We start from the raw sequence: 23,343 nt of genomic DNA, 5'->3' as shown, positions 1-23,343 counted from the left end.
TAACTGACCGTGTCTGTGTTCTGGTCATTATAGGGTTAACTGACCGTGTCTGTGTTCTGGTCATTATAGGGTTAACTGGCCGTGTCTGTGTTCTGGTCATTATAGGGTTAACTGACCGTGTCTGTGTTCTGGTCATTATAGGGTTAACTGGCCGTGTTTGTGTTCTGGTCATTATAGGGTTAACTGACCGTGTCTGTGTTCTGGTCATTATAGGGTTAACTGACCGTGTCTGTGTTCTGGTCATTATAGGGTTAACTGACCGTGTCTGTGTTCTGGTCATTATAGGGTTAACTGACCGTGTCTGTGTTCTGGTCATTATAGGGTTAACTGACCGTGTCTGTGTTCTGGTCATTATAGGGTTAACTGACCGTGTCTGTGTTCTGGTCATTATAGGGTTAACTGACCGTGTCTGTGTTCTGGTCATTATAGGGTTAACTGACCGTGTCTGTGTTCTGGTCATTATAGGGTTAACTGACCGTGTCTGTGTTCTGGTCATTATAGGGTTAACTGACCGTGTCTGTGTTCTGGTCATTATAGGGTTAACTGACCGTGTCTGTGTTCTGGTCATTATAGGGTTAACTGACCATGTCTGTGTTCTGGTCATTATAGGGTTAACTGACCGTGTGTGTGTTCTGGTCATTATAGGGTTAACTGACCATGTCTGTGTTCTGGTCATTATAGGGTTAACTGACCGTGTCTGTGTTCTGGTCATTATAGGGTTAACTGACCATGTCTGTGTTCTGGTCATTATAGGGTTAACTGACCGTGTCTGTGTTCTGGTCATTATAGGGTTAACTGACCGTGTCTGTGTTCTGGTCATTATAGGGTTAACTGACCGTGTCTGTGTTCTGGTCATTATAGGGTTAACTGACCGTGTCTGTGTTCTGGTCATTATAGGGTTAACTGACCGTGTCTGTGTTCTGGTCATTATAGGGTTAACTGACCGTGTCTGTGTTCTGGTCATTATAGGGTTAACTGACCGTGTCTGTGTTCTGGTCATTATAGGGTTAACTGACCGTGTCTGTGTTCTGGTCATTATAGGGTTAACTGACCGTGTCTGTGTTCTGGTCATTATAGGGTTAACTGACCGTGTCTGTGTTCTGGTCATTATAGGGTTAACTGACCGTGTCTGTGTTCTGGTCATTATAGGGTTAACTGACCGTGTCTGTGTTCTGGTCATTATAGGGTTAACTGACCGTGTCTGTGTTCTGGTCATTATAGGGTTAACTGACCGTGTCTGTGTTCTGGTCATTATAGGGTTAACTGACCGTGTCTGTGTTCTGGTCATTATAGGGTTAACTGACCGTGTCTGTGTTCTGGTCATTATAGGGTTAACTGACCGTGTCTGTGTTCTGGTCATTATAGGGTTAACTGACCGTGTCTGTGTTCTGGTCATTATAGGGTTAACTGACCGTGTCTGTGTTCTGGTCATTATAGGGTTAACTGACCGTGTCTGTGTTCTGGTCATTATAGGGTTAACTGACCGTGTCTGTGTTCTGGTCATTATAGGGTTAACTGACCGTGTCTGTGTTCTGGTCATTATAGGGTTAACTGACCGTGTCTGTGTTCTGGTCATTATAGGGTTAACTGACCGTGTCTGTGTTCTGGTCATTATAGGGTTAACTGACCGTGTCTGTGTTCTGGTCATTATAGGGTTAACTGACCATGTCTGTGTTCTGGTCATTAAAGGGTTAACTGACCATGTCTGTGTTCTGGTCATTATAGGGTTAACTGACCATGTCTGTGTTCTGGTCATTATAGGGTTAACTGACCGTGTCTGTGTTCTGGTCATTATAGGGTTAACTGACCATGTCTGTGTTCTGGTCATTATAGGGTTAACTGACCATGTCTGTGTTCTGGTCATTATAGGGTTAACTGACCGTGTCTGTGTTCTGGTCATTATAGGGTTAACTGACCATGTCTGTGTTCTGGTCATTATAGGGTTAACTGACCGTGTCTGTGTTCTGGTCATTATAGGGTTAACTGACCATGTCTGTGTTCTGGTCATTATAGGGTTAACTGACCATGTCTGTGTTCTGGTCATTATAGGGTTAACTGACCATGTCTGTGTTCTGGTCATTATAGGGTTAACTGACCGTGTCTGTGTTCTGGTCATTATAGGGTTAACTGTAAGTGTACACTTACTGTATGTCTGTGTTATTGTCATTATAGTATACAGTAGGGCTGTGATGTGTACAGTACAGTCATGTGTTATTGTCACTGTACAGGGGCGCAGTACTTAGTTTAGACAGTTTTTGGTTTAGACTAGTCATTGGTTAGACCAGTCATTAGTCCTACAACTACAACCTATCTACCTGGTTTAGACTAGTCATTGGTTAGACCAGTCATTAGTCCTACAACTACAACCTATCTACCTGGTTTAGACTAGTCATTGGTTAGACCAGTCATTAGTCCTACAACTACAACCTATCTACCTGGTTTAGACTAGTCATTGGTTAGACCAGTCATTAGTCCTACAACTACAACCTATCTCAAAACCTCACCCTAAACCTAACCTCCCACGGGGCAGCACACCTAAACCTAACCTTAACCCATGTCTAAGCAATGACTAGTCTAAACTAAGTATGCACCCCTGTGTGTACAGTAAGGTCTGTGTTATTGTCATTATAGTACAGTAAGGTCTGTGTTATTGTCATTATAGTACAGTAAGGTCTGTGTTATTGTCATTATAGTACAGTAAGATCTGTGTTATTGTCATTATAGTACAGTAAGATCTGTGTTATTGTCATTATAGTACAGTAAGGTCTGTGTTATTGTCATTATAGTACAGTAAGGTCTGTGTTATTGTCATTATAGTACAGTAAGGTCTGTGTTATTGTCATTATAGTACAGTAAGGTCTGTGTTATTGTCATTATAGTACAGTAAGGTCTGTGTTATTGTCATTATAGTACAGTAAGGTCTGTGTTATTGTCATTATAGTACAGTAAGGTCTGTGTTATTGTCATTATAGTACAGTAAGGTCTGTGTTATTTTCATTATAGTACAGTAAGGTCTGTGTTATTGTCATTATAGTACAGTAAGGTCTGTGTTATTGTCATTATAGTACAGTAAGATCTGTGTTATTGTCATCACGTCTCTCATTTTCCTCATGTTTATATTTCAGTCCCTGTGGCCCTCCTCTTCACTGCAGGTCTGTTTCCTATGTGCGTGTGTGCGTGCGTGCGTCAGTGCATGCGTGCGTGCGTGCGTGCGTGCGTGCGTGCGTGCGTGCGTGCGTGCGTGCTTGTTGTTGCTGTCGGGAGGAAACCTCATAACTCCATTTTTGAGATTTTTGGCATAAATCAGTGTTATTGATTGAACACCCTTTACGTCTGTGTGTTGTTTCGAAAATATTGAACCAATGGAAAGTCGTAAAAAACGCATTGGACAAAACCTCTTAACTCCATTGGACCCTCAAACTGTCTGCTAAAACAGCTAACTCCACCACCTCTCTCCCCCTCAAACTGTCTGCTAAAACAGCTAACTCCACCACCTCTCTCCCCCTCAAACTGTCTGCTAAAGCAGCTAACTCCACCACCTCTCTCCCCTCTCAAACTGTCTGCTAAAGCAGCTAACTCCACCACCTCTCTCCCCCTCAAACTGTCTGCTAAAGCAGCTAACTCCACCACCTCTCCCCCTCAAACTGTCTGCTAAAACAGCTAACTCCACCACCTCTCCCCCTCTCAAACTGTCTGCTAAAGCAGCTAACTCCACCACCTCTCTCCTTCTCATGCAAGTAATTGACAATATCTATGTCACAACACCAACTTTGATGAGACAGTATTGCATCGTTTAAAATATATAAGGTTTTATAATTTCCTTAAAAACGTATATTTTTAATTTCCTGAAAAACGTACATTTTGGAGTTATGAGGTTTCCTCTGGACAGCAGAGTTGTATTCCTGCGTGTGTTTTCATGGAAATATATTGTTTGTCAGTATATATAGTATTAGTTCTGAAACACTTCCATTTGTCCACATGAGACTCCTGTCTGAAAATAGACTTAGATATTTTAAACAGACTTATAGCATGTTACGTAGACAGTACTAGAATTGCATTTTATGTAGTCATAGTACATATAGTATAATATAGTATAGTATGTATAGTTTATATATATAGTTTAATTATATAGATATTCCACTGTTGCGTTAGTTGCGTTAGTTTACGCATGTTTCATGATAAATGCTTTTTATGTATGTGATGTATTGCCATGCTTTTTGTTCTTGCTTAATGTAAGTCGCTCTGGATTAAGAGCGTCTGATAAATGCCTAAATTGTAAATTGTAAAATAATGTGTGCCACAAACGCTTTTGTCAATATTTGGTTTATTGTATAACGAATACTAATTGTCTTCCGTCTGTCAATCAATCAACCCATCCACCAATCAGTGTGCAGGGCCCAGGACAGCAGCAGCAGTGTGGTGGTGGCGGGCTACAACGTGAGCGCCCCCGCGGGGACGCCCGTGGTACTGCAGTGCGTGAGCGGCCGCATGGTGTGGACCCGCGACCGCCTCAGGGACCGCCAGAGGGTGCTCCACTGGGACGTGTACCGGGCCCGCCCCGAATACAGCATGGAGAGGCTGGCGGACATGTTCTCTGCAGGTCTAGAATATATATATTCAGGACAGGAACCCCTTTTGGTGTTTTAAAGCATTATGTTATACTTTAGCTGTTGAAAAATAGCAGATCTACAAGCTCGTAGCTATGAGCTTGTAGGTCTGCTATTTTGGAAAAATCATGAAAATATATGTGTCGCAAATCTTTGAATATATATTCTTTCAGAGTCCCTGGAACAACATATTTTCAGATGGGGGTCGGCGGCCAATTATAGTTTTTGTGGTCCTTAGTTGAGAACCACTGAAGTAGAAAGATTTTTCCAGAAAACTTTTAGGATTTAGAAGATTTTTTTTTAGAATCAGCCTCAGTCCAAAACGGGTTAATACTGACATTTTCTCTGCAGGTAGAATATCAGATTTAGACTCTGTAGGGGACCAGCGGTCAGCCTCTTATTGTGTAGTAACAGTTGTTCTCCACTAAAGGACCAGCGGTCATCCTCTTATTGTGTAGTAACAGTTGTTCTCCACTAGGGGACCAGCTCTTATTGTGTAGTAACAGTAGTTCTCCACTAAAGGACCAGCGGTCATCCTCTTATTGTGTAGTAACAGTTGTTCTCCACTAGGGGACCAGCGGTCATCCTCTTATTGTGTAGTAACAGTAGTTCTCCACTAGGGGACCAGCGCATCTACAACTCCTACAACCAGGGCAGGATCAGCATCAGCCAATCAGCATTCAGCGATGGAAACTTCTCTCTCGTCATCAGAGGTAATTCAAATACGACTCTTTGACCTTTAACCCCAGCAGGGTCCATTTGGTTCCATTTGTACTCTCAGAGTTAAATCAACATTGATTGTACAATATAAATGGGGGTCCCAGAGATAGAAATGCCATTCAATGGGGGTCCGTAGACTAATGTGTGTCAAAACTGGGGGTCCTTGAAATTCAACGGGTTGAGAATCACTGCAAGAGCCGTACAAATCTTCTCTAATGGGGGACCCTGGCATATCTTTTCAAAAGGGGGTCCCCTTGTGAGGCTAATTAGTGTCAACTTGGGGGTCCTTGACATGAAGAAGTTTGGGAACCAGTGATAATTCATTGTGATTCTGTTGTTTCCAAACAGACGTGACGATGAACGACCGCGGCCTGTACTCCTGTAACCTCCACCATCACTACTGCCATCTGTACGAGACCGTTAGAGTCCAGCTCAACGTCACCAAGTCACGTGAGTTTATAGAGCTCACAGACCACCTGTACGAGACCGTTAGAGTCCAGCTCAACATCACCAAGTCACGTGAGTTTATAGAGCTCACAGACCACCTGTATACGAGACCGTTAAGAGTCCAGCTCAACGTCACCAAGTCACGTGAGTTTATAGAGCTCACAGACCACCAGTACGAGACCGTTAGAGTCCAGCTCAACGTCACCAAGTCACGTGAGTTTATAGAGCTCACAGACCACCTGTATACGAGACCGCTAGAGTCCAGCTCAACGTCACCAAGTCACGTGAGTTTATATAGCTCACAGACCACCAGTACGAGACCGTTAGAGTCCAGCTCAACATCACCAAGTCACGTGAGTTTATAGAGCTCACAGACCACCTGTATACGAGACCGTTAGAGCTCACAGACCATCTGTACGAGACCGTTAGAGTCCAGCTCAACGTCAACAAGTCACGTGAGTTTATAGAGCTCACAGACCACCTGTATACGAGACCGTTAGAGTCCAGCTCAACGTCACCAAGTCACGTGAGTTTATATAGCTCACAGACCACCAGTACGAGACCGTTAGAGTCCAGCTCAACATCACCAAGTCACGTGAGTTTATAGAGCTCACAGACCACCTGTATACGAGACCGTTAGAGCTCACAGACCACCTGTACGAGACCGTTAGAGTCCAGCTCAACGTCACCAAGTCACGTGAGTTTATAGAGCTCACAGACCACCTGTACGAGACCGTTAGAGCTCACAGACCATCTGTACGAGACCGTTAGAGTCCAGCTCAACGTCACCAAGTCACATGAGTTTATAGAGCTCACAGACCACCTGTATACGAGACCGTTAGAGTCCAGCTCAACGTCACCAAGTCACGTGAGTTTATAGAGCTCACAGACCACCTGTACGAGACCGTTAGAGCTCACAGACCATCTGTACGAGACCGTTAGAGTCCAGCTCAACGTCACCAAGTCACATGAGTTTATAGAGCTCACAGACCACCTGTATACGAGACCGTTAGAGCTCACAACCACCTGTACGAGACCGTTAGAGCTCACAGACCACCTGTACGAGACCGCTAGAGCTCACAGACCACCTGTATACGAGACCGTTAGAGCTCACAGACCACCTGTACGAGACCGTTAGAGCTCACAGACCATCTGTACGAGACCGTTAGAGGTCACAGACCATCTGTTCGAGACCGTTAGAGTCCAGCTCAACGTCACGTGAGTATAGTAAGCAGAAGTCAGTTCCAACCGCGCCTCAATCCTATTAGTAAGGGCATTTTATCAGGTATCTTGGAACTAAATCGTTACCAAGACATTTCTTCATGAAAAATTGAAATTCAACTCCCGTGGGAAACCTCATAAAAACACATCAAAGTCGGGGTATCATCATACGACGAATTAGACCGTTCCTCACCCAAGAGTCAGCCAATCAGACCGTTCCTCACCCAGGAGTCAGCCAATCAGACCGTTCCTCACCCAGGAGTCAGCCAATCAGACCGTTCCCCACCCAGGAGTCAGCCCAGCTCCTAATCCAGACAACAGTCTTGTCAAAACTTGACTATTGCATGTGCACTTAAGCCTCTCCAACTGGTCTTCAACCAGCCAAAATTCTCACATGTCTCCCCCCTGCTCCGCTCCCTGCACTGGCTCCCGGTCGCTGCCCGCACAGAATACAAAACTCTGATGCTGGCATTCAAAGCAACCAAAGGTATGGCTCCCCCATATCTTGCAAGCATGATTGAACCCTACAAACCCTCCCGCGCACTCAGATCAGCCAACGCAGGGAAGCTGGAAATACCCTCACTAAAAACGCCGGGACAACGCTCCACACGTCCTAAACTCTTCTCCCTTCTGGCCTCAAAACTGTGGAATGCACTTCCCGTTGCAATCAGAACTGCAGCATCACTCCCGATCTTCCGCCGTAGTCTGAAAACCCACCTTTTCAGACTCCATCATGGCCCATAGCACTTACCCTACCCCCCTTAGACAGCACTTCTTAGACTTATATAGCATTTGAAACAGACTTATAGCATGTCATGTAGACAGCACAATAAGTGCATTGTATGTAGTCATAGCACTTCATAGAATATATGTACAGCATAGTATAATATATATGTATGGTTTATATGTATAGTGTCATTATATAGATATGTTCTAGTTACGTTCTTAGCTTACGCATGTTTCTTGATAAATGCTTTTTTATATATGTGATGTATTCCCATGCTTTTTGTTCTTGCTTAATGTAAATCGCTCTGGATTAAGAGCGGCTGATAAATGCCTAAATTGTAAATTGATAATAAAATAAGGGCTTAAACTGTCTGAGTTGCTCCAGTCCAGTGCCTTCCTTCCTCTCACGTGAGTAGAGCTCACAGACCTCACTGGAGGAGGGAGGTAACATTAGAGCTCGCAGACCTCACTGGAGCTGGAGGGAGGTAACATTAGAGCTCACAGACCTCACTGGAGGAGGGAGGTAACATTAGAGCTCACAGACCTCACTGGAGGAGGGAGGTAACATTAGAGCTCACAGACCTCACTGGAGGAGGGAGGTAACATTAGAGCTCACAGACCTCACTGGAGGAGGGAGGTAACATTAGAGCTCACAGACCTCACTGGAGCTGGAGGGAGGTAACATTAGAGCTCACAGACCTCACTGGAGGAGGGAGGTAACATTAGAGCTCACAGACCTCACTGGAGGAGGGAGGTAACATTAGAGCTCACATACCTCACTGGAGGAGGGAGGTAACATTAGAGCTCACAGACCTCACTGGAGGAGGGAGGTAACATTAGAGCTCACAGACCTCACTGGAGGAGGGAGGTAACATTAGAGCTCACAGACCTCACTGGAGGAGGGAGGTAACATTAGAGCTCACAGACCTCACTGGAGGAGGGAGGTAACATTAGAGCTCACAGACCTCACTGGAGGAGGGAGGTAACATCATGTTAAAGTACAATCATCGTGTATCCATTCTCTCTCACTCAGAGTTCACAGAGTGGCTCACAGCCTCAGCCTGATGGCCTCAAACATCTAACATCTCCCCCTCAGTCAGGGATATTGCTCCCCGATCAGTGGTTAAGATGTTGTCTCTCCACGTGGGAGACCCACGTTCGATTCCCGGGTGTTACACTCGCCCAAATATGGAGTGATCTGTACGTCATAGATATATGTCACATATGACTGACTTGACTGATCTCATGAAGTCTGCAGGACCCACAGTTACTACACCCTCTTGAGATTATCTCAGCCTAATTGTGTGTGTGTGTGTGTGTGTGTGTGTGTGTGTGTGTGTGTGTGTGCGTGCTTGCGTGTGTGTGTGCGTGTGTGTGTGCGTGCACTCCAGGTCGTAAGGAGCAGCGCTACTGGGACGGTCAGAAGGCGGTGTTCGTGGCGCTGCTCGGCAGCACGGTGGTTCTGCCCTGCGTCAACCGACGGAGCGTCTGGACCGACGGACACAGCGAGGAGGAGCAGCAGCAGGTGTGTGTGTGTGTGTGTGTGCGTGTGTGTGCGTGCATGCGTGCGTGTTTGTGTGTGTGTGTGCGTGTGTGTGTGTGTGTGTGTGTGTGTGTGTAGCCCCCAGCCCAGACCCAGCCCGCAACAGCCCTGCCAATCGGGCTCAGCCCTATTGGCACTGTAGATTGTGCATTGGCACTGGTCTGGTGAATGGGAGGCCCCGCTTCCGGGCAATGCTACACGTGTGTAGCATTGCGTGTGTATACGTGCGTGCGTGTACAGTAATGTCCCCACGTACAGTAGAATGTGAGAAAAGGGCATAATGAGGAGCATTTTGCTGATTAAATCTCATGCAAGATGACTGTGAAACAACGCAGTCACTGTGCAAGAGGATGATTCCACGCACGACAGTGGTGCCGGTCCACGCCAGTGGTGCCGGTCCACGCCAGTGGTGCCGGTCCACGCCAGTGGTGCCGGTCCACGCCAGTGGTGCCGGTCCACGCCAGTGGTGCCGGTCCACCTGGTGCCGGTCCACGCCAGTGGTGCCGGTCCACGACAGTGGTGCCGGTCCACGCCAGTGGTGCCGGTCCACAGTGGTGCCGGTCCACGCCAGTGGTGCCGGTCCACGACAGTGGTGCTTTTAATTTCAAGGACCCCCCAGGTTGACGTGCATTAGTCTACGGAACCCCATTTAATGGCATTTATATCTCTGGGACCCCCAATTTATATTGTAAAATCAATGTTAATTTAACTCTGAGAGAGCACAAATGAAACAAAATGCACCCATTAGGGTCCATTTAGTTTCACTTGTACTAGAGTACAAATGGAACAGAGTACTACAGACCCATAAGGGTCCCTTTGGTTCCAAACTATCATTTAGCTGGGGACCCCCTAGAACTCCCTCAAGGACCCCTGGGGGTCCCCGGACCTCACTTTGGGAACTACTGTACTACGAGGTCGAGACGTGTACATTGTTGTAGACTGTTTGTTAGTGAATGTTGAAGTTAGAACGGTTCAAATGGCTCTGTCTTTGTCTGCTGATTGAAATAAATGCAGATGTAGTCCACGATGAATGGTTTAAGACTCATTCATTGTGGACTACACTGATGTAGTCCACAATGAATGGTTTAAGACTCGTTCATTGTGGACTACACTGATGTAGTCCACAATGAATGGTTTAAGACTCGTTCATTGTGGACTACACTGATGTAGTCCACAATGAATGGTTTAAGACTCGTTCATTGTGGACTACACTGATGTAGTCCACAATGAATGGTTTAAGACTCGTTCATTGTGGACTACACTGATGTAGTCCACAATGAATGGTTTAAGACTCATTCATCGTGGACTACACTGATGTAGTCCACAATGAATGGTTTAAGACTCATTCATCGTGGACTACACTGATGTAGTCCACAATGAATGGTTTAAGACTCATTCATTGTGGACTACACTGATGTAGTCCACAATGAATGGTTTAAGACTCATTCATTGTGGACTACACTGATGTAGTCCACAATTAAATGAATGAGTCTTAAACCAAATAAATATCTCCGGTAATGGCCAGTTTACTCTGAACATTTGAAACGAGGTGAGGTTGAAACTGGCCATGAAGCTAACTTGCAAAAAAACGATTCCAGCGATAAGTTACACAACAAGAAAGGTGCAATTTCAGGAAATTGCATGTGTGGTTTTGCACTGCCGACGCAGGTCATGGTCATGGACTGCGGGCGGCGCCGGGACCGACCCGAGGAATCCACTGAGAGGTCATGGTCAGGTCATGGTCAGGTCATGGTCATGGACTGCGGGCGGCGCCGGGACCGACCCGAGGAATCCACTGAGAGAAACAGTGGATTCCTAAAAAGTAGTCTTCAAGAGACAAAGAAAGTGGCCCGCTGCACACACTGATATATACAGTGGCGTGCACAGATAGACACTAGGGGTGCTAGAGCACTTTTGGCAATGTGCCCTTTTGGTTTTTCAAAAATAGCAGACCTACAAGCTCATAGCGCGCCACTCGGTGGCGCGCTATGAGCTTGTAGATCTGCTATTTTTCAATAGCTAAAGCATAACATAACATAACTTGAGCACCTGCCCCTCTAAATGTCTGTGCACGCCACTGGATATAGCCAGCTTGTAGATCTGCTATTTTTTATATGACCGTACTATATCTCTGTCCGCTGGCGGGAGGAAACCTCATAACTCCAAATTGTTCATTTTTCAGGAAATTAAAATGATACGTTTTTCAGGAAATTAAGAAGACCTTATACTTTCAAAACAAAGCAATACTGACTCATCAAAGTTGGTGTGAGGTTATATATTGTCAATTACTTGCATGATAGGGGGAGAGGTGGTGGAGTTAGCTGCTTTAGCAGACAGTTTGACCAATGGAGTTAAGAGGTTTTCTCCAAAGCGTTTTTACTACTTTTTTTTTTTCCTAATTGGTTCAAATGTTTTGAAACAACACACAGACGTAAAGGGTGTTCAATAGCACTGATTTATGGAATAAAATCAAAAACCTCAAAAATGGAGTTATGAGGTTTCCTCCTGACAGCCAGTAGTTGTACAGGGCAGAAGTAGCATATTCTTTTGTTCTATATATCTTTTGTTCTATTGTGTGTAATTATTAGACATAATGGACATAATTTCTATAGATTTCTATACATGCTTTGTGTGCTGTTGTCTATAGTATGTACAAAAGAAATCTATTCAGACTCATGTATAGACAAGACTCTTTAGAGAACAGGGGCTTTCTTTTGTGTGTATTTGTGTGCTTATTGTACACTGTTTGTCCATGTTTATGGTGTACACTTTCTGTTAATGTGTGACCCTCTCCTGCAGAGAGTGGGATGCTAGAACCGTCTCATGCCTTTTTGTCTCTATTGACAAAAGACACTCATTAGGACATAATTGAATTGTAATGTCTGTCTGGCTGAGTGAGTGTGTGCGTTAGTGAGTGATCCTTTGGAAAGAGGGGCTTTCATTTGTGTTATTATTGTGTACACTTTCTGTTAAAGTGTAACCATGGCATGCCTTTTTTGTCTCTATTGACAAAAGCCACTCATTTGGACTCATTGGACTTGTGACGACTCAAAGCCATTGAATTGTAATGTCTGTCTGGCTGAGTGAGTGAGTGAGTGTGCGTGCGTGCGTGCATTAATTGCATGGACTGTTCCCCATGGATTCAGTCTGTCTGTCTGTGTGTGAGAGATGTAAAGGAGCCATAAGTCTTTGGAAGTAGGGTCTTTCTTTTGTGTTATTAGCAATAATAGCCAAGTACAGGTTTTTGTGTTCACTTTCTGTTAATGTGTGACCCTCTCCTGCAGAGAGTGGGATGCTAGAACCGTCTCGTGCCTTTTTGTCTCTATTGACAAAAGCTACTCATTGGACTTGTGACAACTCAAAGCCATTTAATTGTAATGGATAGGTCTAGCTGAGTGTGTGTGCGTGCGTGCGTGCATGCATTAATTATAAGGACTGTTCCCCACTTTAGGGGCTCAGTCTGTCTGCCTGTGTCTCACTCGTAAAAACTTTGGGTACAGTGAGTGTGTGTGTGTGTGTGTGTGTGTGTGTGTGTGTGTGTGTGTGTGTGTGTGTGTGTGTGTGTGTGTGTGTGTGTGTGTGTGTGAGAGATGTAAAGGCCAGTCTATAGAAAAAGGGGGCTTTCATTGTAATTCATGAACAAAAGCCTTTTGTTATGGATAGGTGACTGCTTAGAACTAATGGATGGGACTAATTACTTAATTAGATCTCTCTCTCTCTCTCTCTCTGTGTGTGTTCACCCCATAACCCTGAGACATCCTGTGACATAACAGCTGTAACTAGTACTAAAAGTAAAACATTTCGTAAAATACATATAGGGCATGCATGTTTAAAAGTATAATTGACATGATTATGGGCATGTCTTTTAGACCACTAGATTTAGTTAAACAGAACTGTCAAACATTCATGTTTTGACAGACTGCAAATAATTACAGTAACTGATGGTCTGCTAACATTTACACATTTTAACCAAATACATGCGTACATGCGTACATACATTTACACATTTTAACCAAATACATGCGTACATGCGTACGTACATACATACGTGCATACGTACATACATACATGCATACATGCATACATGTGTATGCTATTATTATTGTCTTTTTGCTTGATTTTATATGACTGGACATGACTATATTCTATACCAAGCACCAACATGATATTTGTTACATTTATTCAGTACATAAGTCTAACCATTAATCACTGATACCATTTTTTCTTATGTTTTAAAGTTACTAAAGTATGTAGAAGTATGAAGAAAATGTGTTAGACACACTTTTAAAAATTATACGAAAGTATCAGATCTACAATATCCCAATGCATCACTATTCACTGCCATTGTTTTATAGAATGCGATGGCAAATTATAATACACACCATACAATTGCAACACCAGGTCATTCTGCATTATGCTGTATTCTACAACAATATGCATGAGCAGAGACCGTTTTTGTTTTCTCTAGGTCTATAGTTTCTCAGCGACTTGCAAAAGTCACTGAGTCAAGTTTTTTAAAACTGTAGTGTTTATGATAAGTTTATGATATAAATATGCTCACGTAAACAAGTTGAATCATACAACTTGAATCATTATACAACTTAGTTGTTATCTTGTATGCTCTAATTAGCATCTTATGATGTATAACATCAGGGGTGTTTTTAACACATTTTGTAAGCCTATGCATACATGCAAATCTACAGTATCATACATATTTTATTCTTACATGTCCCCCGTAGTCCATACTCATACTACATACACCATACAAACTTAGCTGTAACATTATTCCATGTCTTAATATCTGACAATGTTCATTTCAAATTAAATTAATTTGAAAAATCTATATCCATTATGACAAACCATTAGTATATATATATATATATATTTAGGCTATTGTATGATCTGTCAGTGGTCAGGGGTGGATTAACCCAAGCATTATATGTGAAGGGTGTGCAACAGGGCCTACAGTAATTAGGCAACTACTGCTAGAAAAGCCATATGCTAGAAATGTTCTCACAATGATTGGTATAGTCTAATTGTATTTGTAGTAGTGTTATGATTAGGCCTAATGATCCAATCCTTGTAGGTAGATCGGTAGTGAGACAAATGTTATGACTCCTGGTAAAAGTTATACTCCCATTGTAAAGAAACTGTGATACGCACACATGCTATGGTAGAATATCAGCATGTGAATGCTCTTGCATAAGATGGTTAATTACTAAACTAGTGTTTTTCTAGGACATTACAGTAGACCTAACTAATTTCACTTGTAGAAATTCATGAAGAATAAGCCTATAGCCTTTTACTAAAGAACAGGCAATATTTTGAAATAAGGCCTCATTATGTCCATGGCAAGGCATATGACTCAACAAGTTACATTTAGACAGTTTATGCTCAAGAGACAATCGTATTATGATATTGGGTCATAGGCACAGTAGGCATGGTGAATATTAACGGTTGTCTGTATCGTTGAACATAGGTAGTATACCTGCAAGTCTAGCATGACTACCAGTTATTCAATGCAACCTATTTTTTTCCTCTAACTATAGTGTTTTTTAGATGGATGCTAGTCCACATCCATGAACCTCTGCAACAAATTAACTCACATTACCAACAAAACCATTAAAAACATATACATTTTACACCCTACATTACGAGAATGCAAAACATGAAACAAAAACATGCAAATACAGAACAGAATGTTCTGTTACAACCAATGTATCAAAAGAAATTGATACAGATCCTATACAGATCCAAGAAAAAACAAAAAACTATACCTGCAATCAACACAATGGACCAATACCAGATCACCGAAACATAAGTTCATCACAAATGTATAGTGACACCTACAGTATCATCAATAAGGCACTAAAATCAACACCATACAAAACATCACAACACCGCAAAACACACGTAACATGAAACATGCAAAAATGCATACAAATAAAAAGTGCCATCTGACTGACTGCTCTATAGTTCAACAACAACTCTTAAGCCAATGCCTCCAATACACATCCATTATCAAAAGGCATCGTTATCAAACATAATATTTTGAATAGTATGATATAGGCTGCAAAGGCAGCAATATGTATGAATATATATATATATATTATAGCATAGAGGTCCATACTACAATCATATAATACACAAAAACAACTATTGCATATTATTCAGAACCAATACACACCACTACCCAACAGCATAAACACTGTACAACAACAATCAATATTAGCTGTACATCTACACATTATTACGACTAATGAAGTGCTCAACAGTCTAGTTCAACAGCCACTTAATAACAAAGTATGTAAATATCTGAATACTTTGCCTTGGCAACGTAACTGTATATGATTTCTCATATAAAACTCATTTGAAACGAATTGACCGGACTATTTAATTTTAGGTGAACACATTATGGTGAACACATTGTGGTGCTGAAGTTAAGTAGATATTGTTGGTTATAGGTAATGATGAAGCCTTATGTCCAATAGGGGACGAAGAGGAGTAAGTAAGTAATAGGTAACGATGACTATAGGGTAGATTGATTGCATGATATTTGATTGATTGACATTTGATTGTTAGATAGACTATAGTCTAGACTACAGGGGTATAAGCTATGCTGCTATAGGCATACAAGGATGTATTTGCAGTATATTACAGTATATTTTCAATCCAAAAAAACTGTAGATAGGGTCTGCACACAAAACACACTGTTTTTGTGTTGACAATAACTATTGACAACAACAACCCAACATACTAGTATATATGCAATAGTATCAAGCATATATATATATATATATTTTTTAAATACAATACTCTATACTGTGTATGTGTAGAATAATAAGATATGCTTGAACGGTTCAACTACGTGCTAATATATATTTTTTTTTATAACCTCCTAGAAAAAAACTGTATGGGGCATACAAAACACATTAACATCAGTATGTCTGATGGTGCAGTGTGTAAATGTAACAAAGACCATTATAACAGGTTATGTACACTATACTTATATATATGGTAATATGGTTTTCCAAGAATTCAGAAACTACAGTTTAGAAAAACGTGTACACCTAAACCTGCACAAAAACCATATGGTATGAGTGACATCCTATAGTGTTTATCGTTTCAACGTTCAGATTATTGATATTCCATGCATTTGATGCATTACCTCGGGGATCCTTGCTAACTGTAAATCGGTCAGAATTAAGAGTACACCATATTGTTCAAGATTGTTCAAAATACTATATGTATAATAATGAACAAATATTGATGCATGTTCAGATATAATCATGTACTAGTTATGTTGACTTAATTAGTTTAAGAATAGCGTTAAAGTGTCAGAGAATAGTTGTGCTGTAACTGTAATTGTAACTTTAAAACCATATGGATTATAATCATATGGATAATAAACTTAGGCTAAAGGATTACTTGGGGGCAAAAGCTGTCCACTTCAATTATTATTATTATGTATTATATATATAACCTGTAGGCTACTGTCTCTACATTTTCTGTAAGAATCCATGTAATGTACCATCTAGTAAAACTAGACTCATGTTTACACTCATGTTTACACTCATGTTTATGGGTTATATGTTATATGTTGTTCGTACATTCTTCTAGACACTTAAAACTACTATGAGTGTATGATAGTGTTGTTTGACAAGAAAGTATGTACATGATCATTTAGTTTACGCAGATATGCTATGCATAACGACTGAATGTTACAATTATCCACCAATGGTGGTTGTTAGTTACAGAATATATCTAATATTGAAAAACATAGATATTTCAAATCCGTACACTACACATGTTGAACAGATAATAATTCTATTCTATAGTATAGTCATATGATATGATGTCTCCTATGTTATTGCATCAAACTCTAGAACTCTATGGTGTAAGTCCATACTTATTGATTTATAGATTTGAATAACAATGAGAGCGTCAGAGTCTCATACCACCCCTATTTTCAGGATATATGAACATGGATGAGGTACCATGGTGATATCCCACCAGTCCTCAAAACATGGCATATAATGATGCCAGCATGGAAGCAAGACAGATAATCAGAAGAAACAAGATGAAGCTTGTAAGTATCCTTAGGTCTGATGTTGCCTATGTAATCAATCTACTTTGTGAAGCACGGCTAATCACGGAAAGAGAGCGCCTAAACCTGATGACTAAACACTCTATCTACTCTGGATACTCGGATCCAACCATTGAACTCCTGGACACAATTAGGAGCAAGGGTGAAAGAACTTGCAATGCTTTCCTGTCTATGCTACAAGACACAGATCTAGTAGAAAAGTTTCCTGCTCTAAAGACAATGTCTTGGGACAATCTTCCATTGAATAATCAATGAGAGGGTGTGGTGTTTGAGTCAGCTCCCTATTTAAAAGGGTGGTCACAGATCTGCAGGCCTGTAGAGAAAAGACATCTAGCGTTATATGTAGCAGATAAGTTAGGAGATAATTCCTCAAGAAACAACTTTTTTCTTCAATTTTTATTCCTATAATCAACTTTGTCATGGAGCCTATGGGTAAAGCACGTACCCCTAATGAATCAGTGGAACACCAACCGTTATTGCAGACTGAAACAACCGATGCAGATACAATTACAGTACCTAGGTACAGATCATACAACCCTCTCAAAGTATGGGGGTATAATCCGCCAGAGGACAGCTTTGCCTATACCCCTGATTTCGAAATATATGAAGAGAGAGCGGAGGACGATGTTATGACAGCGGACCCATGCTACATGAACATACCTGTATACAGGCCAAGAGATGATGAGGAGGACATGGTGGACTCTGATCTGGTGGACTTAATAATCGATACGGATGACGAGTACTATGACCAGAGAGATCCGTTAGATTTGACTACAAGCAAGAAAACTCCTGGACTTTCCGAAAATTCACTACCCATCACAATCCCATCCTCCCCAGCACCGAACTATGAAACACAGAACTATTCCAAACCACCGCCATCCCCTGCAGACTCTGGTGATGAGGATACAACATCCATTCTAGTTGCATCCAAGGCCTGTATCTCGGAGTCTGCTTTACCTACAGTCAAAACGAATTGGTTGAAACACAAAACTAGCTGGATGAAACCCAAAACTAACTGGATGAACAGAATGGAGGACATTCTTCAGGTCCCCACATACGGAATGGGTCGCATGAATGTTAAAGATATAAAGATTGCATTAAAGTTATGGGATATCGAAAATGAGCAGAAAAATAGAGATTCACATGAAGGGACATAGGGAATAATAGATATTAATGTAATAGACTTAGTGTAAAAACTACTAAAAGTCATTGATTTGTAAAATAATGAGGTAATATTGAACCGTGTACTACATGATTTAATATGGATATCTGTGTCTATTAAATGTTTCTTGCTAAATAAAAAAATATCAAAATACATATTCTTCCTCTTTTTTTATTACGTGTTGTTACCCATGTTAAATTCTAGTTAGATTCTGACAATGTAATGCAGGTACTAACTTGGTAAGGCTATGTCACTGTGGGAGTGGACCTAAAAACGCAGAATGCAAAATTTGTGCTATGATGACTATTGTGCATGTACACGGACAGAAAAAACAGGTATATATTATCTACATCTAGACATCTACTCTATGTATGCACACCATGTATGTAGTAAAAATGATAACAAAATATAAATTTTTATGATTACATATTTATTTTGATTACATATTCAAGAATGAACACAGCATTCATTATTATTATTCATATGTATCATTGTCATGATGATCATGGATTAGCAGCCACCGAAGTATCAGCTACTCTTCCTGGGGTCCACAACAAACAAGTGAAACAATACATACAGTGTAACACAACAATAAAACAATAACATCACAATAAAAACAATTTTGCAAAAAAGAAAAAAACATTCAAGACATTGAATTCATCAATATATTCATCCAATATATACAACTATGCAATCGGATCATTCATCGGACCATTAGTTATGTCTTTGATTTTTTTGTGATATATCGGGTACATCCTTCAGGTCATGCAGAAAAGATTTGCATTCTGCGTTTTTAGGTCCACTCCCACAGTGACATAGCCTTACCAAGTTAGTACCTGCATTACATTGTCAGAATCTAACTAGAATTTAACATGGGTAACAACACGTAATAAAAAAAGAGGAAGAATATGTATTTTGATATTTTTTTATTTAGCAAGAAACATTTAATAGACACAGATATCCATATTAAATCATGTAGTACACGGTTCAATATTACCTCATTATTTTACAAATCAATGACTTTTAGTAGTTTTTACACTAAGTCTATTACATTAATATCTATTATTCCCTATGTCCCTTCATGTGAATCTCTATTTTTCTGCTCATTTTCGATATCCCATAACTTTAATGCAATCTTTATATCTTTAACATTCATGCGACCCATTCCGTATGTGGGGACCTGAAGAATGTCCTCCATTCTGTTCATCCAGTTAGTTTTGGGTTTCATCCAGCTAGTTTTGTGTTTCAACCAATTCGTTTTGACTGTAGGTAAAGCAGACTCCGAGATACAGGCCTTGGATGCAACTAGAATGGATGTTGTATCCTCATCACCAGAGTCTGCAGGGGATGGCGGTGGTTTGGAATAGTTCTGTGTTTCATAGTTCGGTGCTGGGGAGGATGGGATTGTGATGGGTAGTGAATTTTCGGAAAGTCCAGGAGTTTTCTTGCTTGTAGTCAAATCTAACGGATCTCTCTGGTCATAGTACTCGTCATCCGTATCGATTATTAAGTCCACCAGATCAGAGTCCACCATGTCCTCCTCATCATCTCTTGGCCTGTATACAGGTATGTTCATGTAGCATGGGTCCGCTGTCATAACATCGTCCTCCGCTCTCTCTTCATATATTTCGAAATCAGGGGTATAGGCAAAGCTGTCCTCTGGCGGATTATACCCCCATACTTTGAGAGGGTTGTATGATCTGTACCTAGGTACTGTAATTGTATCTGCATCGGTTGTTTCAGTCTGCAATAACGGTTGGTGTTCCACTGATTCATTAGGGGTACGTGCTTTACCCATAGGCTCCATGACAAAGTTGATTATAGGAATAAAAATTGAAGAAAAAAGTTGTTTCTTGAGGAATTATCTCCTAACTTATCTGCTACATATAACGCTAGATGTCTTTTCTCTACAGGCCTGCAGATCTGTGACCACCCTTTTAAATAGGGAGCTGACTCAAACACCACACCCTCTCATTGATTATTCAATGGAAGATTGTCCCAAGACATTGTCTTTAGAGCAGGAAACTTTTCTACTAGATCTGTGTCTTGTAGCATAGACAGGAAAGCATTGCAAGTTCTTTCACCCTTGCTCCTAATTGTGTCCAGGAGTTCAATGGTTGGATCCGAGTATCCAGAGTAGATAGAGTGTTTAGTCATCAGGTTTAGGCGCTCTCTTTCCGTGATTAGCCGTGCTTCACAAAGTAGATTGATTACATAGGCAACATCAGACCTAAGGATACTTACAAGCTTCATCTTGTTTCTTCTGATTATCTGTCTTGCTTCCATGCTGGCATCATTATATGCCATGTTTTGAGGACTGGTGGGATATCACCATGGTACCTCATCCATGTTCATATATCCTGAAAATAGGGGTGGTATGAGACTCTGACGCTCTCATTGTTATTCAAATCTATAAATCAATAAGTATGGACTTACACCATAGAGTTCTAGAGTTTGATGCAATAACATAGGAGACATCATATCATATGACTATACTATAGAATAGAATTATTATCTGTTCAACATGTGTAGTGTACGGATTTGAAATATCTATGTTTTTCAATATTAGATATATTCTGTAACTAACAACCACCATTGGTGGATAATTGTAACATTCAGTCGTTATGCATAGCATATCTGCGTAAACTAAATGATCATGTACATACTTTCTTGTCAAACAACACTATCATACACTCATAGTAGTTTTAAGTGTCTAGAAGAATGTACGAACAACATATAACATATAACCCATAAACATGAGTGTAAACATGAGTGTAAACATGAGTCTAGTTTTACTAGATGGTACATTACATGGATTCTTACAGAAAATGTAGAGACAGTAGCCTACAGGTTATATATATAATACATAATAATAATAATTGAAGTGGACAGCTTTTGCCCCCAAGTAATCCTTTAGCCTAAGTTTATTATCCATATGATTATAATCCATATGGTTTTAAAGTTACAATTACAGTTACAGCACAACTATTCTCTGACACTTTAACGCTATTCTTAAACTAATTAAGTCAACATAACTAGTACATGATTATATCTGAACATGCATCAATATTTGTTCATTATTATACATATAGTATTTTGAACAATCTTGAACAATATGGTGTACTCTTAATTCTGACCGATTTACAGTTAGCAAGGATCCCCGAGGTAATGCATCAAATGCATGGAATATCAATAATCTGAACGTTGAAACGATAAACACTATAGGATGTCACTCATACCATATGGTTTTTGTGCAGGTTTAGGTGTACACGTTTTTCTAAACTGTAGTTTCTGAATTCTTGGAAAACCATATTACCATATATATAAGTATAGTGTACATAACCTGTTATAATGGTCTTTGTTACATTTACACACTGCACCATCAGACATACTGATGTTAATGTGTTTTGTATGCCCCATACAGTTTTTTTCTAGGAGGTTATAAAAAAATATATATATTAGCACGTAGTTGAACCGTTCAAGCATATCTTATTATTCTACACATACACAGTATAGAGTATTGTATTTAAAAAATATATATATATATATATGCTTGATACTATTGCATATATACTAGTATGTTGGGTTGTTGTTGTCAATAGTTATTGTCAACACAAAAACAGTGTGTTTTGTGTGCAGACCCTATCTACAGTTTTTTTGGATTGAAAATATACTGTAATATACTGCAAATACATCCTTGTATGCCTATAGCAGCATAGCTTATACCCCTGTAGTCTAGACTATAGTCTATCTAACAATCAAATGTCAATCAATCAAATATCATGCAATCAATCTACCCTATAGTCATCGTTACCTATTACTTACTTACTCCTCTTCGTCCCCTATTGGACATAAGGCTTCATCATTACCTATAACCAACAATATCTACTTAACTTCAGCACCACAATGTGTTCACCATAATGTGTTCACCTAAAATTAAATAGTCCGGTCAATTCGTTTCAAATGAGTTTTATATGAGAAATCATATACAGTTACGTTGCCAAGGCAAAGTATTCAGATATTTACATACTTTGTTATTAAGTGGCTGTTGAACTAGACTGTTGAGCACTTCATTAGTCGTAATAATGTGTAGATGTACAGCTAATATTGATTGTTGTTGTACAGTGTTTATGCTGTTGGGTAGTGGTGTGTATTGGTTCTGAATAATATGCAATAGTTGTTTTTGTGTATTATATGATTGTAGTATGGACCTCTATGCTATAATATATATATATATATTCATACATATTGCTGCCTTTGCAGCCTATATCATACTATTCAAAATATTATGTTTGATAACGATGCCTTTTGATAATGGATGTGTATTGGAGGCATTGGCTTAAGAGTTGTTGTTGAACTATAGAGCAGTCAGTCAGATGGCACTTTTTATTTGTATGCATTTTTGCATGTTTCATGTTACGTGTGTTTTGCGGTGTTGTGATGTTTTGTATGGTGTTGATTTTAGTGCCTTATTGATGATACTGTAGGTGTCACTATACATTTGTGATGAACTTATGTTTCGGTGATCTGGTATTGGTCCATTGTGTTGATTGCAGGTATAGTTTTTTGTTTTTTCTTGGATCTGTATAGGATCTGTATCAATTTCTTTTGATACATTGGTTGTAACAGAACATTCTGTTCTGTATTTGCATGTTTTTGTTTCATGTTTTGCATTCTCGTAATGTAGGGTGTAAAATGTATATGTTTTTAATGGTTTTGTTGGTAATGTGAGTTAATTTGTTGCAGAGGTTCATGGATGTGGACTAGCATCCATCTAAAAAACACTATAGTTAGAGGAAAAAAATAGGTT

At 40.3% G+C, this 23,343-nt stretch overlaps 1 protein-coding gene across 1 annotated transcript in view; it reads left to right on the top strand.

Moving 5' to 3' along the window:
• Window positions 1–23,343, top strand: part of LOC306913782 (sortilin-like) — a gene marked incomplete at its 5' end in the record, with an annotated part of 59,096 nt that overhangs the window by 2,020 nt on the left and 33,733 nt on the right. Inside the window, 5 exons of the mRNA XM_079490594.1 lie at window positions 3,126–3,152; window positions 4,388–4,600; window positions 5,228–5,320; window positions 5,676–5,777; window positions 9,113–9,246. Coding sequence (XP_079346720.1) covers window positions 3,126–3,152; window positions 4,388–4,600; window positions 5,228–5,320; window positions 5,676–5,777; window positions 9,113–9,246 — 569 coding nt within the window. The remainder of the gene's footprint in view (window positions 1–3,125; window positions 3,153–4,387; window positions 4,601–5,227; window positions 5,321–5,675; window positions 5,778–9,112; window positions 9,247–23,343) is intronic.

Source organism: Electrona antarctica (genome assembly GCF_951216825.1).
Source record: "Electrona antarctica genome assembly, chromosome: 21".
NCBI lineage: Eukaryota > Metazoa > Chordata > Actinopteri > Myctophiformes > Myctophidae > Electrona > Electrona antarctica.
This window is presented reverse-complemented; position numbering and strand designations above follow the sequence as displayed.